At 41.0% G+C, this 25,316-nt stretch overlaps 1 protein-coding gene and 1 long non-coding RNA gene across 5 annotated transcripts in view; one reads left to right on the top strand and one right to left on the bottom strand.

Annotated features, from left to right (window-relative positions):
* SCAF4 (SR-related CTD associated factor 4) overlaps positions 1-9,140 on the bottom strand; it is a 59,386-nt gene extending 50,246 nt beyond the window's left edge. For 3 of the 4 annotated variants that reach the window (XM_019730175.2, XM_019730174.2, XM_074326145.1), the window contains exon 1: positions 8,514-8,969. In XM_019730175.2, the coding sequence (XP_019585734.2) occupies positions 8,514-8,543 (30 nt within the window). In that variant the 5' untranslated portion in view covers positions 8,544-8,969. Of the gene's footprint in view, positions 1-8,513 lie in introns of all 4 variants that reach the window. The other variant, XM_019730173.2, reaches the window with a different exon arrangement.
* LOC109446649 (uncharacterized) lies at positions 9,131-9,628 on the top strand. The gene is made up of 2 exons (XR_002137248.2): positions 9,131-9,270; positions 9,406-9,628. It is a non-coding gene; the product is annotated as an uncharacterized LOC109446649 (long non-coding RNA).
* Positions 9,629-25,316: the final 15,688 nt, after the last annotated feature.

Here is a 25,316-nt window from a genome sequence, read left to right as displayed (position 1 = left end):
ACTAAGCACTGGTAATTCTAATAATTTCAAGGATGTGAAATACTCCTTCCCCCTAAAATATTGTTGACTAGGACTCTAAGTTTTAAATTACATTATTGTGATTACTGTTAAGTTTTAACAATATGTAAGTATCAAATCCATACATTTTTATTATGTATTCTTTAATAAGGACTCTAAGTACACGTTCAATTAGGAAACTCTCCAGTTATGTTGTCAACGCCCCAAACATGCAGATTCACTACACCTGTTCATTTGAAGCATCACTACAAAGAGATAGTCAGCACTCTCCTCAAGCTCAGTTCGTCTCCCCAATCCTGTGGTTCGTACATACGTACGTACATACGTACAGTCCTGTGTTTAAACAGTACATTCTTTCCTGAAATATCTTTTTTTTTCTGGTATAAACCTTGATAAACAGCCAAAATCAGCTTGGAACAAAGGTATAGTGGAAGACAAAGCTTCAAGATCCATGAACAAAAATGAAAGAGAATGCCATTACTATGCAACAAAATTTAAGGATGTGGACATTTACACACAACTTCAAAAGTGTTTACCAAGTACAACAGAAACCCATACTGAATGTGTGGGGGAAAATATTTCAGTGAATTTTTTTTGACTGAGGAGACATTTGGAAGTCACCACAATCAATGCTGGAAAAGACATGGATAGTATTGTGAATTCAACAATTTATTGTGAAGTGGGCTTTTAAAAAATTTCTGCCAAAAGTAACCTACGTTTAAGACTTTCCATCTATTTGTATAACTGCTGCTTCATGTACAACTTTCTGTAATTAAAATTAAATGTTCTTCAATCAATTAGGGGTGAAGGTAAGATTGATAAATCTGGCTCTAACTGTCTACTGAACACGAATTGTGAAGATCAACTTTGACAGTCATTGACAAACGAGAAGTTCAGGCTTGAAAAAAACTGGACTATTATTATTCATTATTGTGACAGACCAGTATGTAGATAACTTTTTCTACGTGTCCCCAAAAAGTACTAATGCAATTTAAAAATATTAATCAGTTAGTTACCTTTTTTTTCCCCGGTAATATTTATTTTACTTGTAACTTCAAGTTTCTTTTCTGGCTGATTTCATGATTGTTTCTGAAAATAATTTTGCTGTAGAAGGGTGTTGAAAAAAAAAAAAAAAGAGGGGCGGATGGGTGGCTCAGTTGCTTAGACCGTGGGCTCTGGGCAACGGGGCTGCCAGTTTGATTCCCACATGGGCCAGTGAGCTGCGCCTTCACCAACTAGAATGAAGTCAATGAGCTGCCACTCAGCTCTCAGGTGGCCAGATGGCTGTTGGTTGGAGCGCGTCATCTCAACTACAAGGTTGCCTGTTGGACTCCCACAAGGGATGGTGGACTGTGCCCCCCGCAACTAACAATAGCAACTGGACCTGGAGCTGAGCTGCGCCCTCCACAACTAAGACTGAAAGGACAACAACTTGAAGCTGAACGGCACCCTCCACAGCTAAGATTGAAAGGACAACTTGACTTGGGAAAAAAAAGTTCTGGAAGTACCCACTGTTCCCCAATAAAGTCCTGTTCCCCTTCCCCAATAAAATCTTAAAAAAAGACAAAGTTCTGCTCCAGAGCACTGCTCTATGGTTTCTTCCAACTAGGATTACAGACCCACATGGATTTATACCAAAAATCACCAATTAGCCAAACACAAATTATAACTTTCAAGAGGTACTTGGATAGCCCTCCAATTTTCACTGAGCCATAGAGGCCATCTTTTATTTTTCTCCCTGTCAAAACCGTGGTCTCTAATTCTTAACTCCACTCCAGAGTTATATGGATTTCTTGCTGAATTCACTGCTAATCTGTCCAATGCTTCACTGGAATATCAAGGTTTCTATATATTTATCCATGCCTTCACAAGCACCAATAAAAATCTCTATAAAGCAATGAAATAATAAATAAGCCATGCAAATATTGAACAGGATGAAGACAGCCAGGGTATAATACATTATAACATTGTTTGTGAAATCTAGTTCTTGGGAAAAAAAATCGTAACAGCACACCACTATTAATTACACTTACTATTAACAGTAATGTAGACATGTCTCTTCTAGTCTAAGTTCACAACAGATCTTGGAACAGTCTAATCCTAATGTAAATTTAACAACTAGCAATTCTACCTTTCCTGTGACTCCACAGGAACAGAATAGTATTATTAATCAACCAATGTTACCAAAAATTTGAGCTGTTAATAGGTAAGCTACTTATTCCATATACCTGAGAACACAGTGTAGCTTGTTTTCAGCCCATCATGAATGTTTTATGTTTTATGTATGTAAAAAACAACAAAAAAACAAAGGATTCAGCATATTATCTCAACAAATGTTATAATACTAAAAGTTCATCATTTATGTAACAACATTTTTCCTACCATGTTATCAAGGTGTATTTAAATGAGATTTGAATGTATGCAGTTATCTATAGAAAAGTTACCTGGAATGCTGAAGTAAATTATATTCACTTGTGCTCCATGGTAGAGGAGAACCACCTACAATTTTTACCTGGTAAAAAAACCACAAAAAACACACACATACACACACCACTACCATTTTGTCAACTTTCCATTAGGTAGTTTTAGCTCCTGAATTCTACAAGATTTTATAAGCCAACTTTTCCATTATTTCAATTTTTCTCTGAATCAGTTCCTTATCATGTGCCCATGTAATTTTTTCTGAAACAAAATACCAAAATGATAGGCCTGGGAGTGGGATATTTTCAATAAGAACATCAGTGACATATATACAGAAGGCTCTGAAGAGTCAGCTTTATTCCACTCACCATTAAAGCCAGACCTCTACTATTGTCAGATAAGCAATTCTCTAAGAGTCCAGAAAGTGTAGAGGAATAAAACTGTAACTTTTAATATCCAAAACTCCTTGTGATAACAGCTTAACATGGTCAAATGAGGCAAGAGTAATCTCCAATTTTACTTCAACTGTTGCCCTGGTCTTCTACATTTCTTTCACACACAGTGTAAGAACCTTGTTTCAATTTTGTCCATTTCTTTAGATAGACCTCTCAGAGAAGAAAGGAATGATCAAAACCAAAATTAATATTAGATTAAAAAAAATAAGGTATCCTGAGCATATGATCAGAAGAAGACAATCACACCTAACAATCAACAGGTAAAATATACACTAGTCCATACAGAACAATTTCTATGGGAATAGGCGAGCTCCCCACTGAGATGTGGAACTCAACTCTTCCCTCAGGACATGGTGGCTCAAGACTGACAGCTCAAGTGGACCAGTGTACCAGCATCAATTCATACATCAAGTATTCACACAGCTTAACTTCTGTCTGATTTTAAAGATAAAAACGAATGTAATAAAAGTACTCATATTTTCTTCCTCTGCTTCAAAGTAGCATCATATGTACACCACCTAAGCACTGTAGTTTTCAAAAAGTAATCCGAGGATCTCTGAGTTCCTTTCAGTGATCTGTGAGGTAAAAACTGTTTTCATATTAATACTAAGACATTTCTTGCTCTTTTCATTTCTTTGCTTTCTCACAATTGTACAGCAGTTATCCAGAGGTTATCTGATGTGTGATTGCAAGAGACTGAAGAAGTAGGTATGAGAACCCAAATTTTATTAAACCAAAGTTTAAATGAGATTTACAAAATGTAAAACAATGTCATTCTTGTCACTGATTTTTTGTTTTGAAAACATTTTTCATTAAAAATATTATTTATGTTAACATATAATGGATTTATGGTTATTTTTAATACATTTCTCAGCTTACATTTCTAATATGGTAAATATCAGTATAGATGCAAAAGCTTTCTGTGGTCCTTAACTTTTAAGAGTTTAAAAGGAGTCAAAATCCAAAGTTGAGAACAGCTGTCCCAGAGAAACTCTTTACATAGGGAGACATGTTTGAAAAAGTTCACTGCAGTGTTAGTCAGCAAAAAACAACTCATATGTTCATCAACTGGTGACCCAGATTTTAAAAAATACGGTTTATTCAAATGATGGCATATTACATAGCAGTTAGAAAGAACTACATCTTAAAATATAGTATTAATGTTTGAGCAAAACAAAAACAGTGCAGAACATGTACAATACACTACTCATGTATATCAAAACACAAATTATATATTATTTACAGACCAGAGATCGATACTAAATCCATTATTTGGCCTTAACATGGGGCAGGGGGCAGATGGGAACAAAGGAGGACTTTAACTAATTTATATTTTGTTTTTAAGTTAAAAACACTTAAAATAGTAACAACTGTCAATTCTTTTATATTTTCTCTGCACGTTTTTTGTACTTTAAACATCTTAAAATCATAGATGCTGTAAAAAAAAAAGTAGGAGGGAAGATATATTCTTTTGCATTTAGAGAAGATTGATTAAAGGCTAAAATAGCAACCAATGGGTTTTTTAAAATTCAATCTATAACCTTTATTCATTCAACAAATTTACCAAATACCAAACTCTTCATGCTGAGTGTATAAACATAGAACTCAATCAAGTAACCATAATGATCATTGATTTTTTTCATTCATATTTTCATCTTTTACAACACTTATCACAGTGTCTTACCGTAAAAGTCCTGTTAAATGGGTGTTTTTAATATCTTCCTTTCCACATTATAGAAACTGACCTGCTTTTATCCATGTTTCCAATCTGACCCCTTCCTCTTATTGACAATTTTGCTCTAAGTCAGGGGTGTCCAAACCTTTTTCAACGGTTTTTACCAAGGGCCATATGCGGTAAAATACACAAACAGCCGGGCCACTCACTCGAGGTGAAGTACATATTGCCTCACTTGGTTTATTTAAGTAAACTAAATATATTTTTGGAATTTGCTGCGGGCCAATAAAAAATGGATTGCGGGCCGCAGTTGGGACACCCCTGCTCTAAGTTAACCAACCCCTCTTGTTGCTTTAAACTATCCTTTTCTATACTTCCCCTCCCCCAACATGCTCAAACTTCTACTCACATTTAATAGAGACCAGGGCTTGAATACCACCGACCAAGGCTAAGACCTAACATATACTATATAAACATATGAAAGGCCTAGCACCAGTTCCTAGTACATTGTTAATTGCTCTTCCTTCCCGTATCCTCAAGCAACTTTTCCCTAGAATCCCTCACAACCAAACTTCTAAAAAAGACTACTCTACATTTGCTACCTCTTATTTTATCTCCCTCATCACCACTCAACCTTAAACTTCAGATCCCATTACCCTCAAAAATTTTGGCTACCTTTTTCTTAACCTGTGACAACTCTCTGGAATATCACATGAAGTATCATCTTCAGGCAGCAATTGCAATGGAAAGATCTGAATTCAAATCACAGCTCCGCCATTAGCTAGCAGCATGCCCTTGGAAGAAGTATTATTTAACTTCTTTGAAAACTAGTTTCCTCACCTATAAATGGATATCTAGGTAAGGTTGTAGGAATATTAAATTAGATATGTATATATAAACTGCCTGACATGCCACAGATGCTTATTAAATATTAATTCCTTTTCTCTCCCCCTCTCAAATTTCTTCACAGCACATCTAAGAGTGACTCGTGGATGTCTCCCTCTATCTTTTGGTTGCTTCCAAGTTTGAGTCCCAGATACCCACTGCTTGCCAAAAATTTCCACATGACTGTTTCACTCAAACTCAAACTCATGCTGTTCAAAAACCAAACATATTTTCCCCTCCACTAAATATACTTTTGAGACTGCCTGACTTGTGTTAATGGCCTCACCACTCTCTCAGCACCTAGAATGTCAGGGCAAACGGTGCTTATAATTCTATGAGATGCCAAGGTCCATGGATGCTCTGGCCCACATCCTTCCCTTCCTCTCCATTCCCACTACAGACATGCCAAGTTCAGATTCTACTTCTCTCTCCTTCCTCAACCCCCAACCCGCCATTCTTCCCCACATCTCTGCCTTCTACAATACATACGACAAATCAAGCAGTATTTTGATTGTATCACCCCACAACTTAAAACCTTTAGCTTATCCACAGTCTAAAAATGGAACTCGAACACATTAGGCGCAAAACTTGTCATGCCCGGAACTACTTAACCATCCTTACTTGCCAGTAGCCTCCGGAGTCAAACTACTGTTCCCTTATTTCTCAGCACAGTTACCTTTTAATCTGTTTCCTACACGTTCTGAAATCCCCAAACTGCTACCTTCTTCCCTTCCCAAGTCTTCACTGATCCCCCATGGCCATCTCATGTTACTTTATAAGGGTCCCAATGAAAGCTGTTCTAACACATACTGAAGTTGTTTGTCTAACTTGTGTCCTCTATTAGCCTGGACTCCTGTGGGGCAGAGGTCCTCCATAGTGCCACTATATTTGGGACATGGTTTTACAGCTGAGTGGGCACTCAAAAGTTTGCAAAATGAAGAAAGATGGGAGATTTGAGGTTAGAAAGAATAAATAACATTTAATAAATGGGGAGAAATAACTGACAAGCACTCAAATCAAGCAGGCAAAAGATGGATTTTAAAGTTAAACTAATTTCTCCAGAAGACAGTGTGCTTCAGAGGAGAGTTGCAATTAGCAACACATACCTAACATGGAGCAATTTGCAATTCATAAAGTAAGACCAGGAACGGAAATGAAAATTATTTGAGGAAAATGAGAAATAACAAAAAAATTCTCATTTTGTACATTTAAAAAGCTTACAATGCCATTTCCCCTTTTCAAGGAGTCAATATCATTCCTAATTTTTATTTTTCCAAGTAAAAACTATGATCACACTTTTCCAGAATTAACAAGATGCTTTACTTAATAATATGATTAATGTCAACTTCCGTAATGCCTGAATGAGAATTAAATACTTCTGATCTTAATACACAAAATCCCTTTGTTCACTAAAAATTGCCATAAAAATATCCAGTTTTCATCTTGGGTAAGAAATGTACTCATAATCTTAAAGGAAATTGTTGTACTATTTGTATAAATTCTTATTCATTCAATAAGTACTTGCCAAGCACCTGCTATGGTGGGGGAAGGAGGGAAAGAACATTAAGACTCTCCCATTTGGCCCTCATGGAGCCAACATTCCAGTGAATTCTACCTTCAGGACCCTAAAATCTTTGAAGCACTATCACAAATTCCCTGGCCATCAAAAATTAGGAAATATTATTTCGTTACTTTAAAAATCATCACTACTGAACCTTGCAAGACACTGTCCAACACCAGTTGCAACTACTGCAGTTAAGACATTTTCTGTACCCATCAATTGAAGACAAATTATTTGTAGATTACTTTGTAAGACAATAAACAGTCTTAACCACAGTTTTACTGGAGGGTCCCATTATTATGGCACTGCAAATCAAAAGTTATTACACTACAACAAGAAAGTTATTACGCTATAATTTTGTTACAAGTCTATCAAGTGAATCTACAAAATCTCATTGTGAGACGTAGCAAGTTTTTAACTCCCATCAGGACATCTAGAACTACTACATGTTTTTTTTTAAATGTTGGGTTTATTTGCAGTATTTGAAAAATGAAGATAATCCAACTCAATGCATGACAAGTTTCCATTCTGTAACTGCATTTTAAATCATCAATGGTCAGATCCACCCCCCCCTCCCAATCCATTCTGATGAATAGGACGTGTGGACTCTACGCCGCACCTGGAATGACTTGAAATAAAACTAGAGAGCTTTAATGTGGCAGGCAGCTTTGTTCCCGGTTTGGGGAGGTTTTCACGTATAAATGCTCCCGTAGAACCGAGCTGAGCATTAACTACCGCGGAAGGGGTGAGAGCGTGGGGCACTGGAGGCCACAGCCGGCTTTCTAGCGGACTAAGGCGGAGCAAATGCTCTTCTCTCCCATTCAACTTTTTAGGTGTCACGTTGGGCCTCAGAACCCAAAAGAGTGTTGGGTTCACGACTCGAAATGATAAAGAGCCACCCCCTCTCCGTTTGTTAACCCCATTTCCGAAGTGTGTGAATCCTGGGGGAGGGGATAAACACCCTCTCCAACTCCTCCCCGACCCGGGATCAGAGTCCAGCCGCCGCGGCGCTGCGGCCTGAGCAACAGGAGAGCTGAGGCCGCAGATCCGGCAGCCCGGCGACCCGCAGATGCTCCCGCTCCCCCGCCCCCAATCCACACGCCCGCCCGCGCTTCTTTCTTAGTCCCTTGCGGGCTCCCCGGCAAGCCGAAGCCAATAACGGGGCTGGAAGCAGAGAGCGTGAGCGCCCGGATCCGAAAGGGGGCAAAGTTAGAGGAACCGGCGCGGACACGGGCTGGGGGAGGCCGGAAGGGGGCGAGGGGGGCAGACCGAGGTCGCCGCCTGGGGGTGAGCAGTGGGGGAGGGGTGTGGGGTCGGCTCCCGTGGCCGCCGCGACCTCTCCCGGGCCACAGGCCGCTCCGCGCAGGCCCCGTCGCTCCGGAACCGGAGCAGGAAGCGTCCCCACCCCGACCAAAGCTTTAAACCTACGGCGGCGGGAGAAACGGCGCCCCGGCTACCACGGCAGGCCAGGCTCCCCCCTGCCCCGAGCACCCCTCACCTCCTGGTTGAAGGCGTTGACGGCGTCCATGTTCGCGTTGCGGCGGCGGCTGCTCCGGGCCCGCCGGTCACATAGACCTCGCGCCGCGGCTGAGCGGGGCCGGGAAACCGGCCGGGGCTGAGGCAGGCGACGAGCGGCGAAGCTAGAGGTCGGGCAGAAAGAGGCTGAGACGAGGCGGCGAGGCGGGCGGCTGAGGCAGGGGCGGAGGCGGAGGGGTGGCGGGCCCCCTTTCAGTCCCGTTCGGAGGATGAGGAAAAAGAGGCGGCGGCGGCGGCGCTGGACTCCAACATGTCCGTTTGGTGGTGGCGGCTGCGCTCTGGGTCTCGCTGACACGGCCCCCAGCGCCCTCACGCACTGGCCCACACTGGCCCGGCCGGTGAGCGGGCGGGCCTCTCTCTCTCCCTCTCGCCAGCGGGATGGCGGCAGCGGCCCGAGTCCTCGCCGCGCGGGGCACCCTGGGACGGCTCGGGCCTCCCAGCGCTTCCTGTGCCCGGCTCCCGCCCCGCCCCGCCCGCGCTGGCCCCGCCCCCGTCCCGCCCCGCGCCCCGCGCCCGGCGCGCCGGGTAGCTGGCGCTGGCGCGTGACGCCGGGACGCCAGGCGCTTTCCCGCTCGCGGCGGCCGCGCGCGGGGGAGAAGGCCTAGCGGCGAGGTTGGGTCGGGTTAGGGCTGCCGTAGAGCAGGAGCTACCAGGGCCGGGAGGCTGGCAGGGGGAAGGTCCGCGCGCACGCGCGCCCCTGCTGGATGCGGCGCTCCCCGGTGCGTTTTTGTGTGCCGTTCTGCCCACGCAGGCCCTGCACCCGACCCGGTCGGTCGGGCACGGAGCCGCTGGCTCTGCTGCCTGGAACAAAGGGCGCAGGATTTAACCTCAGCTGGTTGTGCGTGCTTTTGCAGGCTCCCGTGCAGCCTCTGCGGATGCAGCCTTGTGGCTTGTGACTGCGCGAGATGAAGCACTAAGAAGGACACAGGCACTGGGTCTCCATGCAGGCCTAAAGCAACCCCTGGTCCTTGGAACAGCCTTGTACCGCGGGGAGAAGTGGATTCGCCAAACCGTGATACGGATTACACAAACCACCTTGTTTCCTTTTTGGTGATTAACACTGCCCTGATTCACTTCCCCTGAGTATGTACCTACCGTCTTCTGGGCGCCGTGCTGGGTTCTGGGAACATAGACATAAAAGACACATTTTTTGCCTTCAGACAACTCAGTTTAGTGGGTAGGACAGGCACATCATTAGATGATTACTACAGCATGATAACTCTAAGGATAGAGACCCCAGGGGAACAAAGAAGAAATATATCCGACTAGAAGTCCAGTCAGGCTCGGAGGAAGTGGCACCTGAGGTACATCTGGAAGGAGAAGCAGCGGTTGGCGAAGACAGTCCAGCCTGACTGAGCTTAATGAGCACTGTGACACCAACTTCTCCCAAGGAGGACCAGCTGGAGCTGGGGGGAGTGAGGTGGACTGAGAGAGAGTGACTGAGACCAGGGCCTGAAGAATCTGCCTTTCCAAAGAGTTTGGATTTGGACCCCAAGGCAGTGGGGAGCCATTGAAAGATTGTAAGAAGAGGGTGGTGTCATGCAATGTGCTGTTTCAGAAAAAAAAGATGTAGAATAACAGGAGTGGGGTCAGGGAAAGAATAGCCCTGGTCCCAGGGGATGCTGAGGGCTTAAGGCGCTGGAGTGGAGAGGGAGAGACAAGGTCAGATGTTTAAGAAGTGGAACAGACAGGCTGGGACAGCCACTGTGAGGTTAAGGAGGAGAGAGGTGTCAAAGAAGATGGTCAAGGTTCTGGCTTGATCGATGTGGGTGGTTGGTTGGGTTTATAAGTCAATTTAGGAAATACACGGGAGGAAGGAATGCGTTTGAGTGAAGGCAGAATAATGGTTAACACTTGTAAATTGTTTACATGTGCCAGGGTCTATCCAACATGCTATTCTGTATTATTTAGTCTCCACGACAGGCTTCTGTCTGAGGTATCTATTAGTAATACCCCTGTGTTATACTTGAGGAAGTGAGGCCCCATTCAGTTAACTAAAATGAATTAGATTATTTCCTTCTGGGGCCTATGGAGTTTGAGCTGCCCCTGGGGCAAATAAGTGAAGATGTGTATGAGGCAGTTGGATAAACACGTGGAGTCAGTAGAGATGGCTGAGAGGAGGTAGAGATCTGGGAGTCATTAGTGCACAGCTGGTGTGGGAGGAGCTGAAACAGACATGGAAATGAGACTGAGATCGCAGGTATGTAGGGATAAGAAGTTGGAGTAAGAAGAGGCAGATAAAGGGCACGCGAGAAGCAGTCCTCCCATCCCGTGCTGAATGTAGAAGTTAGCAAGACAAGGATTGGAAAGTTGGAAAGTACCTTGATAGTATCTAGGACCTCAGCAGAAACATTGGCAGGAGTGGTGAGGGCAGAAGCCAAACTGATTTGCACTCAGAGGGGAAGGCAACAGGAGATATTTTACAGAAACTTGGCTGTGAAGGCAAGTTGTGAAGGCACCAGGAAAGCTGCAGGACGAAGGGAGAATGTGCTTGTTTCTTTTAAGATAGAGAAATGTACTCTTACCAAAGGAACAAACAAAATAGATCCAAATATTCTTTTCAGACCTATCCATCATCTACTTCATATGACTTCCTATCACTACCTTTTTATCATGTTTTCAAAACCCATTTTGTTTCTGTAAGAGTCATCCATAGGACCACCAACATTGCATTAGAAAATGCAGTTCTTAGTGGATCAATCCCTTGGCTTTTCTGAATATCCACTGTCCACTGGATAAATACTGTCCAAGATCCCCACACCATGTTTCTGGCCTACTGCCAGGGCACAACCCATGTTTTGTCATTCCCTGGACATATCTGGGAATTGACACATGTTGGTCTTTGCTCTCACGCAAAATTGCTCTCTGTTCCTCCATGTATGCAGGCCCATGCAGCAGCTAGCCGATGTTTAGACATCATCTTTCAATTATTAATCGTTTATCCAGCACCTACTTTGTGCAAGGCACTGTGCTGAAAAGCTTCCCAGCCAAACTCAACATCTATCAGATGCTTCCATGCATATGGTAGCATGTCTTACTGTGTGTTGCTATTATCTAACAAAAAAAGTCTGCAGTACTCCACCATGCTCTGCCCCCACCTTCCTCTACCTCTTCCCGTGAACAGTGGCCGAACTTAAAAGTGGGTGCACAAAGCCTAATAGGATCCTTCTCCCTCAATTCATATAAGCAATCTTCTTTCCTCCTGTGAGTCAGGGAAATGGATTTGGCTAAGGAAGGTCGAAATCTTGAACTGGGATGAGAAAGAGGCTTGTGGGGAAGGTGGTGAGTTCGGCTTTGGACAGTTTGCATTTGGGACTCAATGCATTATAGCTGCTGGTCTCTATAATGGCTGTTGAATTGAGTGAATGATGGGCCAAAGAAGAACATTTTCTGTGCACCATCCTATTGAGATTTGAATACAAAAAACAAGATTTGGCTTTTAAGACTCTTGTGTTTGAGGTAAATAGATTTTGGAGGTTCTGTTCTGGATAAAGTTGTTTGGTTTTTATTTTGATACTGTGTTTCTCTGAAAATAAGACATAACCGGAAAATAAGCCCTAGTATGATTTTTCAGGAGGATATCCCCTGAACGTAAGCCCTAGTGCATCTTTTGGAGCAAAAATTAATGTAAGACCGATCTTATTTTCGGGGAAACACAGTAGTGTTTGGGAGTTCTTTTAAACAAGTTGGGGAATATGTGTTATCTTTGGGTGCTTTGGGAGCATTTTTTACCATTTTTCTGTTCAGAATATGGCAGCACCTCTATCTGCTCTGAGACATCTGGCAGCCATTTGCATAGCTACTGCTGGACTTCCATCTCTATCACTCCAGGCAGACAAATCAAATACTCCAAGAGGAAATTTTTAGCAAATGACATAAAGTCATGAGAACTGTCCTTTGTGAGCAGACCTTGAAGCAGCAGGAATGCGACCTATCAAAAAGATGGCTGGAGGATCGTAAGTACATGTGACTGAGCAAAATCAGCAAGACATTTTATCCACTTGCAAACTTATTTTCTCTCAAGGAACATAGATTTAAACAGATTCATGGGTTCATAATGTGGGTGTGAAAACAGTTCTGAAAAGCTATTCCAAACAAACTCGTGTGTTTATTATTTTTCTTTTTTTAAAAAAAGATTTTTATTAAAAATATAGATAGTATACAATATTATATTAGTTTCAGGTGTACACAATAGTTATTCAATATTTATATTCCTAAAGAAGTGATCACCATGATACATCCAGCAACCATCTAACACTGTACCCTGCTATCACAATATTATTGTCTATATTCCCCATGCTCTACACTACATCCCCATGACTTGTTTGTTTTATACCTGGAAATCTGGACCTCTTATTCCCCTTCCCCTTTCCCCCCTTTTTAAATTTATCAATTACAGTTGATATTCAATATTATTTTATATTAATTTCAGGTGTACAGCATATGGTTAGACATTTATATAATTTAAGTGATCCCCCTGACTAGTCTAATACCCACCTGGCACTATACACAGCTATTACCATATCATTGACTATATTCCCTATGCTTAACGTTACATCCTCATGATTATTTTGTAACTACCAATTTGTACTTCTTAATCCCTTCACCTTTTTCACCCTGTCCCCCAACTCCCATCCCATCTATCACCCCAATAAATCTAGTACCCATCTGACATGATACGTAGTTATTACAATATTATTGACTGTAATCCTTATGCTGCATCGTACATCCCGATGACTACTTTGTAACGACCAATTTGTACGTCTTAATCCCTTCCCCCTTTCTTTTTACCCATACTCCAACCCCCGTCCCATCTGGCAACCATGAAAATGTTCTCTATTTATGAGTCTATTACAGTTTGTTTGTTTATTTTGTTCTTTAGATTCCACATATAAGTGAAATCTCATTGCATCTGTCTTTCACTGTCTGACATATTCCACTCAGCACAACACCCTCCAGGTCCATCCATGCCATTGCAGATGGCAAGAACCCATTCCCTTTCCTGGCTAAGCAATAATCTATTGTATATACACACCACCCCTTCTTTATCCATTCTTCCATTGACGGACAACCAGGCTTCCTCCACATCTTGGTAATTGTAAACAATGCTGCAGTGAACATATGGATGTACATGTCCCCTCGAAGTAGCGTTTTGGATTTCTCTGGATAAGTACCAGGAAGGGGTATTACTGGGTCCTTCTTTGTCACTTGGTATAGCCTTTGTTTTAAAGTCTGTTTTGTCTGGTATAAGTATTTCTCCCCCAGCTTTTTGTTTGTTTGTTTTGTTTCTATTTTCATGAAATAATTTTTTCCATCCCTTTATCTTCAGTATGTATGTGTCTTCAATCTGAAGTAAGTCTCTTATAGGCAGCATATGTAAGGGTTTTGATTTCTTATCAATTCAGCCACCCTATGTTTTTTATTGGACCATTTAATCCACGTACATTGAAAGAATTGTTGATAGATATGTAGTTATTGCCATTTTCTTATTTATATTTTTTATCTTTTTTTTTCCCCCTGAGTTCAGCTTTGGACAGTTTGCATTTGGGACCCAATGCATTATAGAACTATGTTAAATAAATCCCTCTAACATTCCTTATAGTACTGGTTTGGTGATGATGAACTCTTTTAGCTTTTTCTTGTCTGGGAAGCTCTTTTCTGTCATTTGAATTTAAATGACAGCCTTGCTGGTTCTAGGTCCTTGCTTTTTATCACTTTGAATATTTTGTTCCAATCCCTTCCAGCCTGCATAGTTTCTGTTGAGAAATCAGCTGACAGTCTTATGGGAGCTCCCTTGCAGGTAACTACTTTTTTCTTGCTGCTTTTAGGATTCTCTCTTTGTCTTTAAACTGTGGCACTTTAATTATGATGTGTCTTGGTGTTGGCCTGTTTGGGTTCATCTTTTTTGGGACTCTTTGTATTTCCTAGGCTTGTATGTTTATTTCCTTTGCCAGGTTGGAAAGTTTTCAGTCATTTCTTCAAGTAGATTCTCAATCCCTTACTTTCTCTCTTCTCCTCTTGGTACCCCTATGATGCAAATGTGCAAATGTTGTTACGCTTGGTGTTGCCCAGAGGTCTCTTAAACTATCCTAATTTTTTTGGATTATTTTTTCTTTTTGTTGTTCTGATTGGGTGTTTTTTGCTGTGTTGTCTTCCAAATTGCTGATTTGATCCTCTGCTTTATCTAGTCTGCTGGTAATTCTTTCTAGTGCATGCTTCATTTCAGTTATTATATTCTTCACTTCTGATTTACTTTATGGTTTCTATGTCCTTTTTTTGTGCTTGCCAGCTCAAATTAAAGTTCTCACGAAGTTCCTTGAGCATCCTTATAACCATTGTTGGGAACTCTGTCTCTCGTAGGTTGCTAGCCTCCATTTTGTTTAGTTCTGTTTCTAGAATTTTCTCCTGTTCTTTATTTGGAATGTATTTCTTTGTTTCCCCATTTTGGCTGCTTCTCTGTGTTTGTTTCTATGTATTAGGTAGATCTATGTATCTCCCAGTCTTGGCTGGGTGGCCTTATGTAGTAGGTACCCTGTGGGGGCCTGGCACAGTCTCCCTGGTCAGTTGCTCCAGGTGCTTCAGGAGTGTCCCTTATGTGGATTTTGTGTGCCTTCCTATTATAGTTGAGCCTTGATTGCTATTGGCATGTCAGTGGGTGGTATTAACCCTCAGGCTGACTGGCTGTGGGGTTTGGCCATGTCCACAGCTTATGGGCTGCTGTGCGGGGGGGTGGGGGAGGCTTAACCCCACAGAGCAGGATTTGCCCCAGGGGGCTCTGATGCCTGTCAAGACTGCCCTTTGGATGTGCCACTTGTGGGGCTAATTGGGTGGTGCTCTGCTGTTGTCTGAAGCCAACCTCCAAGTATGTTGGTTCTGGGGCCTCTTAGGAGGGGCCCCAGTGCAGGCCCAGGTCAACTACTGCCCACTGCCTGTGAATGGCTGGGGAGTACCTGGTAGGAGCAATTCATGGTTGGTCGTTACCTGTGCTGTACCTGGAGGCACATGGGAGAGGCCACGCTGCGAACCGAGGTCAGCTGCCATAGTACCGGGTCTGGGGTACCTCTGCAAAAAGCCAGGACACTCTGAGGCTTGCTGCCACCTGCTGGCTCCCATAAGGTTCAGCTGCTGATAAAGCCTCCTGCAGTATGCAAGTTGGGTGAGGCAGGGTCTGAGTGAGTCAGCAGGGTGGAGCAGCGGAGCGCACCAGGCCAATCAGATTCCGATTTGGTCTGTGGGAGTGGGCTCAATACAGGAAAGATGGCGCCCGCCTGCCAGCTGCACAGAAGGAGGGCCCCATGCAGGGAGAATGGGGACTGTCCCTCCAGTCCTTGCCCCGAAGGTACACAACTCAGTCTCTCTTCATGTGTCTCCAATGCCCCCAGAGTCCACTGGAGCCCAGGATGAGTGCCTGCGCAGGACCTTTAAGAGGATGTCTGGGTTTCCTGTAGCCTTCCGTCCCACCCAGATGGTTGGAATCCCCACTGTTTTTCACAGCCAGAAGTTGTGGGAGCTCCTTTTCCCGGCACCAGTACTCTGGGCTGGGGAGCCTGGTGTGAGGCTGGGGTACCTTGATCCTTTGTGGGAAACATATGTGGCCAGGATATCTCTCCTGATTTTCAACCGCCACACTTGGGTGTGGGACCAGTCCGTCTCTGCCCCTCCTACCAGTCTCCATGGGACTTCTTCTTTATATCCTTAGTTATAATACTTCTGTTCAGCTAGACTTCAGATGGTTCTCCAGGTTGATTGTTCTGTAATTTAGTTGTAATTTTGATGTGTTCACAGGATGAGGCAAGCACAGCATTTATCTATTCCACTATCTTGGATCTCTCCAAACTCATGTTTTTAAAAAAAGTAGATGAAATCAATTTGCAGAGGAAAGAAAAGATGGCGTTCAGGAAGTAATATTCTGGTTAATTCTGTGCCCCTCCCATGTCAAATCATTCTCTTGAAAGGAATGCTGGCTATAGTCCACAGGTGGAGAGAACATAGAGAGAAAGCATCTCATTCCTGAAGAGTCCAGGAAAACATTTATAGATAAGAATTCAAGAAAAATAGGTTCTTTTTAATGCTTTATCCCATATACTTTCTGGAACAAATATAAACTAATTATGTTGTACAAGACTCCTCTTTTTTCCTTGGTCTACTTTCCTTTTCTGGCCATCCTCCTCCCCTCCCTGAGATTTTATCTGTCACATCTGTGATCCCTCTGCCTGCTCCACTTAGGGATGTGAAATCTCCTGGTATACAATTGCATTTCCAAGTGCCCACTGGAAAATTCCACATGGATGGCCCCCTCTGTCCTCAAAGGACCCACATGATTCCTTTTTGTGTCAGCCTCTATCTTCCTGCCCATTATGCCCTTAGTGCCAAAATAGTGGGACAGACTATAAGGAAAACAGGAACTGGAAGAAGGAAGAGCTCAGTAGCAATTGGGGTGATAGGATTTGGGGGAATTTTCATTTTCTTTTTAATTTTTCAGCATTTTCTAGACTCCCACAGAAGGCATGCATTACTTTTGTGATCAGAAAGAGTCAGTCTCCTTAAAAGAAGACATCATACAGATAAGTTTGCAGCAAACCTAAAATACTTTGGACAGATGATTGTAGCTATGATGATAATAAGCAGATGAGCTTATGGTGAGCATATGAGTAATGTATTAGTCAAGGTTCTCCACAGAAACAGAACCATAAGAATACACACACACACACACACACACACACACACACACACACACACACACACCAGCAGTGCCAAAAAAAAATGTAGACAAGTGGACACTGTGGTCAACGTTGCTCAAGCAGTAGTTCGCCATAACCATAAGTGTCTGCGCATTGATGGTAACCACTTTGAGCACCTTTTGTAACTGCAGAAGTCAAATGTGATGTGTATTCATCTTTTGTTATCGGTATATATTATTACAATTTTAATACAGTTTTCCTTTCTTAAAAGGTATATACATTTTTTTGGCACCCTCGGTATATATAATGTGTATATATATATAATATATATACATATATATTATATATATAATACATATATATTATATACAGCACCATATATATATGTGTGTATATATATATATGTATACCACTAGTGTGTATATGTATATATATTTACTCATATATCTGGAAATTTATATATATATATATATATATATATAGAGAGAGAGAGAGAGAGAGAGAGAGAGAGAGAGATTTATACATACATAAAATCCAGTATCTGTAAGCTGGCAAATCAAGACATCTGGTGCTCAGTCCCAGGCAGAAGGCCTGAAAACCAGGAAAGCTGATGGTGTAAATCCCAGTCCTAGGGCAGGAAATGATGAAATGATGTGTCCCCGCTCAACCAGTGAGGCAGGAAAAAAGGAGTTAATTCCTCCTTTTACCACCTTCTGCTTTATTCAGACCTTGAATGGATTAGATGAAGCCCATCTTTATTGGAGAGGGAAATCCATCTTACTGATTCCATCAATTCACATGCTGATGTCATCCAGACAAACCCAGAAGTAATGTTTATATCGGGGCATTCTGTGGCCCAGTCAAGCTGACACATAAAATTAATCAACACAGGTAACTAATAAAGGAAAATAATTTCAGCCATTTCCTGACTGACTTAAAAATAGGGATCTAAGATTCTTTTTTCAAAATTGAAACTATTAAAATCAAGTGTTGACTGAAGTGACATGTCATCTTTCAGGACTGAACCACCCCAATCTAACGTTTGCCCATTCATTCTTTCATTCATTCATTCTCAAAATAAATATGGACATCTACTAAGGACAGGCACTCAGCTAGGTACTTAGGATATCATGGTAAGCAAAAACAGATAGTTCTTTCCCCATGGAACTACTTCAAAGTCCAACATCTACCCTGATAAACATTTTTTCATATGTGCATTGGTCATTTGTACATGATCACGTCTTGTGAGAAGAAAGACAGTTTTTTCTAGCCACTCTATATCTTTTATTTAATATTCTTGTCTGTATTGACTAGTACTCCAGCACAATGCTGAATGAAAGTAGTGAGACTGAATACTTTTGTGTTTCAGGGACAAACATTCTTTCGCTATTTCTTAGGTTGTTAGCTGTAGGTTTTCCATAGATGTCCTATAACAGGTTAAGGAAGTTCTGCTTTATTATTTTCTTGAGAGTTTTTTTTATTGTTATTCTTTTAAATCACGGATGGTTTTTTTTGTTGTTTTATTTTGCTTTTTTTAAGGAGGACGCAGCTCACAGTGGCCTATGAGGGGAATGAACTGGCAACCTTGGTGCTACCAGCACCATGCCCTGATCAACTGAGCTAACAGGCCACCTCATGGGTGTTAAATTTTGTCAGATGCTGTTTCTTTCTTATTGAGATGTTCATATGGTTTTTCTATTTGTTCTGTTAATATGGTGAATTGCATTGGTTGGTTTTTGAATGTTAAACCCCACTGGTCATGGGGCATTACCTTTTTTATACATTGTTGGATTCAATTTGCAAAAATTCTGTTAAGAATATTTCCTCTTATGTTTATGAATGATATTGACCTGTAGTTTCCTTTCCTTGTAATGATTTGATTTCCAAGTTGTCTACCCTCATCAAATGAGTTGAGAAGTGTTTCCTTCCTTCTCTCTTTTCTGAATGAGTTTGTGTAGAATTGAAATTATTTCTTCCATAGGATTTTGTTAGAATTCACCAGTGAAGTCATCTGGAGCTAAAGTTTTCTTTATGGGAAGGTTCTGTATTAATAATTCAATTAAAAAAGTGTATATAGGGCTCTTCTGGTATCCTATCTCTTGAGTCAGGTTTTACAAATTATATTTTTGAGAAATTTGTCTATTTAAAGATCAATGATTTACTGACAAAGTTTTTCATAATATTATCTTATTATCCCTTAATGGCTGTGATGATATCTCCTCATTTATTCCTGATATTGTAATTTGCATGTCCTTTTAAAAATTTTCGTATACTACAGTGTAGTTAGAGATTCATCTATTTTGTTGATCTTTTCAATGAAATACCTTTTGGTTTCTTTGATTAGTTCTATTTTTTTGTGTTCTTTCTGGTTCATTGATTTTTCAATCTTATCTTTATTATTTCCTTTTTTCTGCTTACTTTGTATTTAATTTGCTCTTCCTTTTCTAATTTCTTGAAGTGGGAACTTAGATCATTTATTTGAGACTTTTTTCTTTTGTAACATAAGTATTTAAAACTTTAAATTTCCCTCTTAAAATTTTGATATGTTGTGTTTTCATTTCCATTTATTCAAAATATTTTGTAATTTCCCTTATGCTTTCTTCTTTTATCCATGAATTATTTAGAAAAGTATTATTTAAATTTCAAAAATTTGATAATTTCTCAAATGTCTTTCTGTTATTGATTCATAATTCAATTCCGCTGTGATCAGAGATTGTACTTTGTATGATTTCATTCCTTTTAAATTTATCAAGACTTGTTTTATGGCTCAGCCTATGGTCTATCCAGATGACTGTTCCATATGCACTTGAGCTTTCTTTTCCCTTTCTTCTGAGAATTGTCTGAGAATCTAAGTGCTTTCCATAGAAAACTCAGGGAGCGCCAGCAAGGATCCCAGAGAAAGCAACAGGCCTGTTGTCTCTCATGCTTTTTTTCTTGGCACTTTCACTGTATCACCATCTCGTGAACAAATACAGCCAGGTTTGATTCCTGCCGTCCGCTTTTCCGCCAACCAACCTACCAACGACTCTCCTCCACTCTCTCGACTCTGTTCCTCTCTCTCGGCTCTCCTCTTCCGCTCTCCCATATGCACTTGAAAATAATGTTTATTTTGCTGTTGTTAGAATGTTCTATAACATCAGTTAGGTCAGATCGGCTGATAGTATTAAGTCCTCTCTATCTCTATTCATTTTCTTGTCTCTCTTTTTTCTTTTTAAAGTTTATTGGGGTGACAATTGTTAGTTAAGTTACATAGATTTCAGGTGCACAATTCTGTAATACATTGTCTATATATCACAGTGTGCATTCACCACCCAGTCATTTCTCCTTCCATCACCATATATTGGGTCCCCTTTACCCTCATCTACCATCCCTCTTCCCCCTTACCCTCTGGTAACCCCTATTCATTTTCTGTCTACTAATTCTGTCTATTACTCAGAGAGGTTTGACTTCTACTGTGATTGTGGATTTGTCTGTTTCTTCTTTCAATTCTGTCAGTAGTTGCTTCATGTATTTTGAATTTCTGTTATTAAAATGAGGATTATTATGTCTCCTTATGAATTGATCCCATTATCATTAGGAAAATTTTCTCTTTATCTCTGGTAATACCCCTTGTCCTGAAATCTATTTTTTCTGATATTGGTATAGCCACTCTGGCTTTCTTATGATTAGTATTGGCATGATATTTTTTTTCCATCCTTTTACTTTTAACCTATGTATGTCCTCTCCAATCCTTGTGCTTATTGTTGTCCTGTATTTTATTTCTACATATGTTTTATAAGCCCACAATACATTAGCATTGTTTATGCTTTAGGCAATCATTTTTCTCTTAAAAACATTTAAAAAATAAGATAATGATTTCATGTTTTCCCACATATTTCCAGTTCTCTTCATTCCTTTGTATAGATCTATGTTTCCACATGGTGTCAATTTCCTTCTCCTTAAATATGTTCCTTTAATATTTTTTATAGTGCATGTCTGCTGTCAGTGAAATCTCTGCTTTTGTTTATCTGAAAAAGTCTATATTTTACCTTTATGTGAGAAAGATATTTTGAAAGATATTTTCAACCCTACATTTATAGGGTTCCCCCCACAGCACTTTTAATGTGTTTTTCCATTGTTTTCTGGCTTGCATAGTTTCCCATGAAAAGTCTTGATAATTCTATATTTGTTCTGTCAGTAATTTGCCTTTTGTCCAATGCCTGAAAATTGTTTCCTATATATTTTCCAGTTTTCTTTTTTTTTTTTTTTTTAATGATGGAAGGATAATACTGGAGCTTGTTACTACCTTATGATTAGACGCAGAAGTTCCCAGAAGTTTTTAATATGGAGTAAAATTTATTAATTTTTTTTTATAGTTAAAGCCTTTCTGTACCCTGTTTAAGAAATCTTTGCCTGTCCCAAGGTCATGAATGTATCCTCCATATTTTCTTTGAGAAACTTTATAGTATTAGTGCTCATATTAGATCTGTGGTTTATCTCAAATTAATTTTTGTGTATGTATGAGATAAAGTTCCAGTTTCCTTTTTTTTCAAATGTTCCATCCCCATTTATTGAAAAGCTTTCCAATTGCATTGGCAGTTTTGTCAAAAATTAAATGGCTACATATGTATGAGTATATATCTGAACTTGGTATTCTAGTCCTTTGAACAAAAATACTACACTGTCTTGATTACTATAACTTTATAGTTAAAGTTTTAAATCAGGAAGTGTAAGTCTGCCAATTTTGTTCTTCAAGATTATCTTGACTATTCTAGTTCCCTTGCATTTTCATATATATTTCAGCTAAAGTTTATCCATTTTGGAAAAAAAACAAAATGGTATTTTGATTGAGATATCTGATTCTCAGTTAACATTCATGACCATGAATCTCAAGTGGGCCCATTGTAAAATCCAGCAATCATACTTCATTTCCCTATGTAAAGAAAGGAAGCTAGTCCAGAACCTTCTCCACACAGTTCCCCTTACCTCTTATTGACCAGAACTGAGCCAGCTCATCCCTAAATCAATGAAAAGAATGGGATTTTCTACTTTAAACCAATCAGGATTAATTGGCTAGGATATGGGTGACTCCTTCAAACTATAATAAGATATCTTTGCCTACTAGCTGAACAAATAAATTTTGTTAGCCAGGAGGAAGGGTGCTAAAGTATGCCTATTGAATGGGCAATAGGGATTGACTGCTGTGCAAACAAAGACACTCTGTGTGAGTGAGTGTGTGTTATATGATTGTATAACCATGCAGAAAATATGGACGGACATATACTCAGTTGTCGACTCCATTACAGTGGGGGAAAGGGGCCCTAATGTGGCCATATGAAGGCAGGAGGGGAGGCAAGCAAAAATGAAAAAAATAGTGCCCTAAAAATACGTAGATTACATATATGCATTTATATAAAATTTTGTACATATGTGAATATGTAAGTAAATCAGAAGATTAAAAAAGGGATCCCCACCCCATCCAAAGCAAAGATAATTTTCTGGGTAACATATCATGGCTGAACACCTGCATTCAAACAAAAAATAAGTAAAACAAATGACGAGTGAATAAATAAGTCTGTACGCAGCCGGAAGATGTTCCATTTAGTCGAACAAACAAACAAATAAATAAAAACGAGTCTGCAAGCAGCCAAAATAGATGTCTCGTTGTCCACTTATTAAAATCATGGATGTCACGCACTGGATAGTCTCTCAGCACTAATTCCTAGTATAATTATCTAACAATTCTAACAGCTTGAGTCTTTGATTTTTAAATCCAACCGCATTAAAAGTAGCAAAATAGGGAGGGAAGCTGCTAGAGGTAGGCAAACTGACAACTACAAGAAGTAGCTGCAGACAATGAGGAAGGAAACAAAAATCTGTAAAAGCAGATACAAGAACTCACAAAGGCAAAGCCATCAGGGTCATTCAGTTTAAAGGAAACTAGTTCTCGTCACCTCCATAACCCTGAGTGGCATCTGTTTTACTGCAAAGCACAGTAAGGCTGCTGTAATGTCAGACTCCAGTTAACAAGGAAATTGAGGGTATGCACAACATTCTTTGTTGGAAAATGCAAGGCAGCATATGATCGCATGGAGAATGATGGCTATGCCATTTTTGAGAAAGGAACTATGGCCAGTTCATCTTTGTGACTTTCAAGTTATAGCTTTCAACTCTCTTCTGGATGCCCCAGCTGGAGTATGCTGCTACCTCAAGCTGAATGCATTTGAAACTCTTCCTGCCTCATTTTCAATTAAGATGCCAATTTGTTATTAACTACAAAAGTGACTGTGAGACAAATCCATGTGTGAAGATTTTCAAGGGAAATGTTTGAGAAATTCCTTTACTACTCTTAAACACCCTTCCACACTATGAGCTGATAAAAGGAGTCAGAGTACAGAGAGGAATCGGTGTAGAGAGATTGGTAATGAGAAAGTGGGTGCCTGTCTCAGGCCACCATGCCCTCACTATTTGGGGGATGGAGGAATGCTACCTCTAACTCAGGGGTCAGCAAGCTTTAGACCTGCAGGCCAAATCTGGTTGCTTCCAGTTTTCATAAATAAAGTTTACTGGGACACAGCCATGCTGATCCGTTTATGTATTCTCTGTGGCTGCTTTCAAGTTACTATGCAGAGCTAAGTAGTTACAACAAAGACTGCAAAGCCTAAAATAGTTACTACCTGGCTCTCTTCAGAAAAAGTTCTAACCTTGTGCCTCATGAGGAAGATTTCAGGGGTCACTGGGAATGTGTGGAAATGTGTTTTCTGTAGGTGGGAGACAGAGGACTGGTGTCTAAACCATGTTTAAGGCAGCTAAGGCAGCCCACTAACTGGGGTCTGACTCCTAAGAAATCCAGAAGGGTGAGTGAAGGGCTGAATAACTGCTTCGGTGACAGAACCAGTGCTGTGACATTGGGATCCAGAGTAGAGGATGTGACTGAGTGTTTTCTGAAGTCTACTCAATATTGAATGGGAGACAGAGAGCAGTGATATGGTTCGTTGTGGGTCTTATTGGATTTGCCACGTGGAGGCCTCAGCAGAAAGAGGCTGGAGTTGACCAGGGATTGCATGTCCAGGGATAAAGAATGAATTGCAAAAGACCACACAGAATAGGTGCAACCTTTGTGGTCAAAGGAAGTGGGGGAATAAAGGATCCACTAAACAACTTTTGAGGAGCCCGCCAAATTGGCATCCATGAGAGAGAGCCAGCACTAACCATCTGCTGGCCCTGTGGCTCAGCATGAAACCACCAGCCATGCTAGAGCTGATCTAGACCCTTCTCTCTCCCTTCCCCCACTCCTGTTTCACCCTGGTGTGACTGTATCAACTGGCCCTTTGGGGAGGACGTCAGCGAGGGAGAAGAGGGACAGAGGGCTACCTGTCTTCCCCACTCAAACTTCCAGCCAAAAAGTCAGGGCAGGGAAAAATTTTAACACTGTCAAGTTTGGTGTTCTGATATTCTAACTACTCAATTGAAACCGTTTGTGACTTAATGTGACACGTTCACTGTGACTAGAAATGACTAGACAAGCTATGGGACCTGTTGGAGTTTCATTCAGGCTCATGAAAGATTGCTTCCCTTGGAGAGAGCTTAAAGGGTGAGGAGAAACACACTGAACTAAGGTTTTTGTTTGTGATACAATTTTGTGATATGATTCCCGCTCATTCAACATACTGGATACCGTAACTACTATTTACTGAGCACACAAAGAGGCCAGACACCATGCTAAGCACTTCTCATGCGTTAGAACATTTAATTCTCCCATCAGGGCTCCACTATTCAGTCAGCTTTGCAGATAGGGAACCGAGCCAGAAGAGAACTACGGTATGGTGCCCAGCCTGATGACTGTTAATAGTAAGTGGCAGAGGAGAGATTCAAACTCAGGCATCCTGGAGCCAGACCGAGCTCTCACTCACTGTCATGCTGCCTCAGCACAGCACCCCAAGAGCTGGTTCTCTAAAGGCCTGTTATTTGCTGAGAGATCTTGACTTTCCCTAGAACCCTAGGGTTGTCTATTCTGGTTCTCCAATCAGGGCCTGCCACAGATTCTATTACTTCCCAGTTGGCCAGAGACACTATAGGCCTTATGGGATCAGCTGGATCACAAA

The sequence above is a fragment of the Rhinolophus sinicus genome, linkage group LG01, assembly GCF_036562045.2.
Source record: "Rhinolophus sinicus isolate RSC01 linkage group LG01, ASM3656204v1, whole genome shotgun sequence".
Taxonomy (NCBI): domain Eukaryota; kingdom Metazoa; phylum Chordata; class Mammalia; order Chiroptera; family Rhinolophidae; genus Rhinolophus; species Rhinolophus sinicus.
This window is presented reverse-complemented; position numbering and strand designations above follow the sequence as displayed.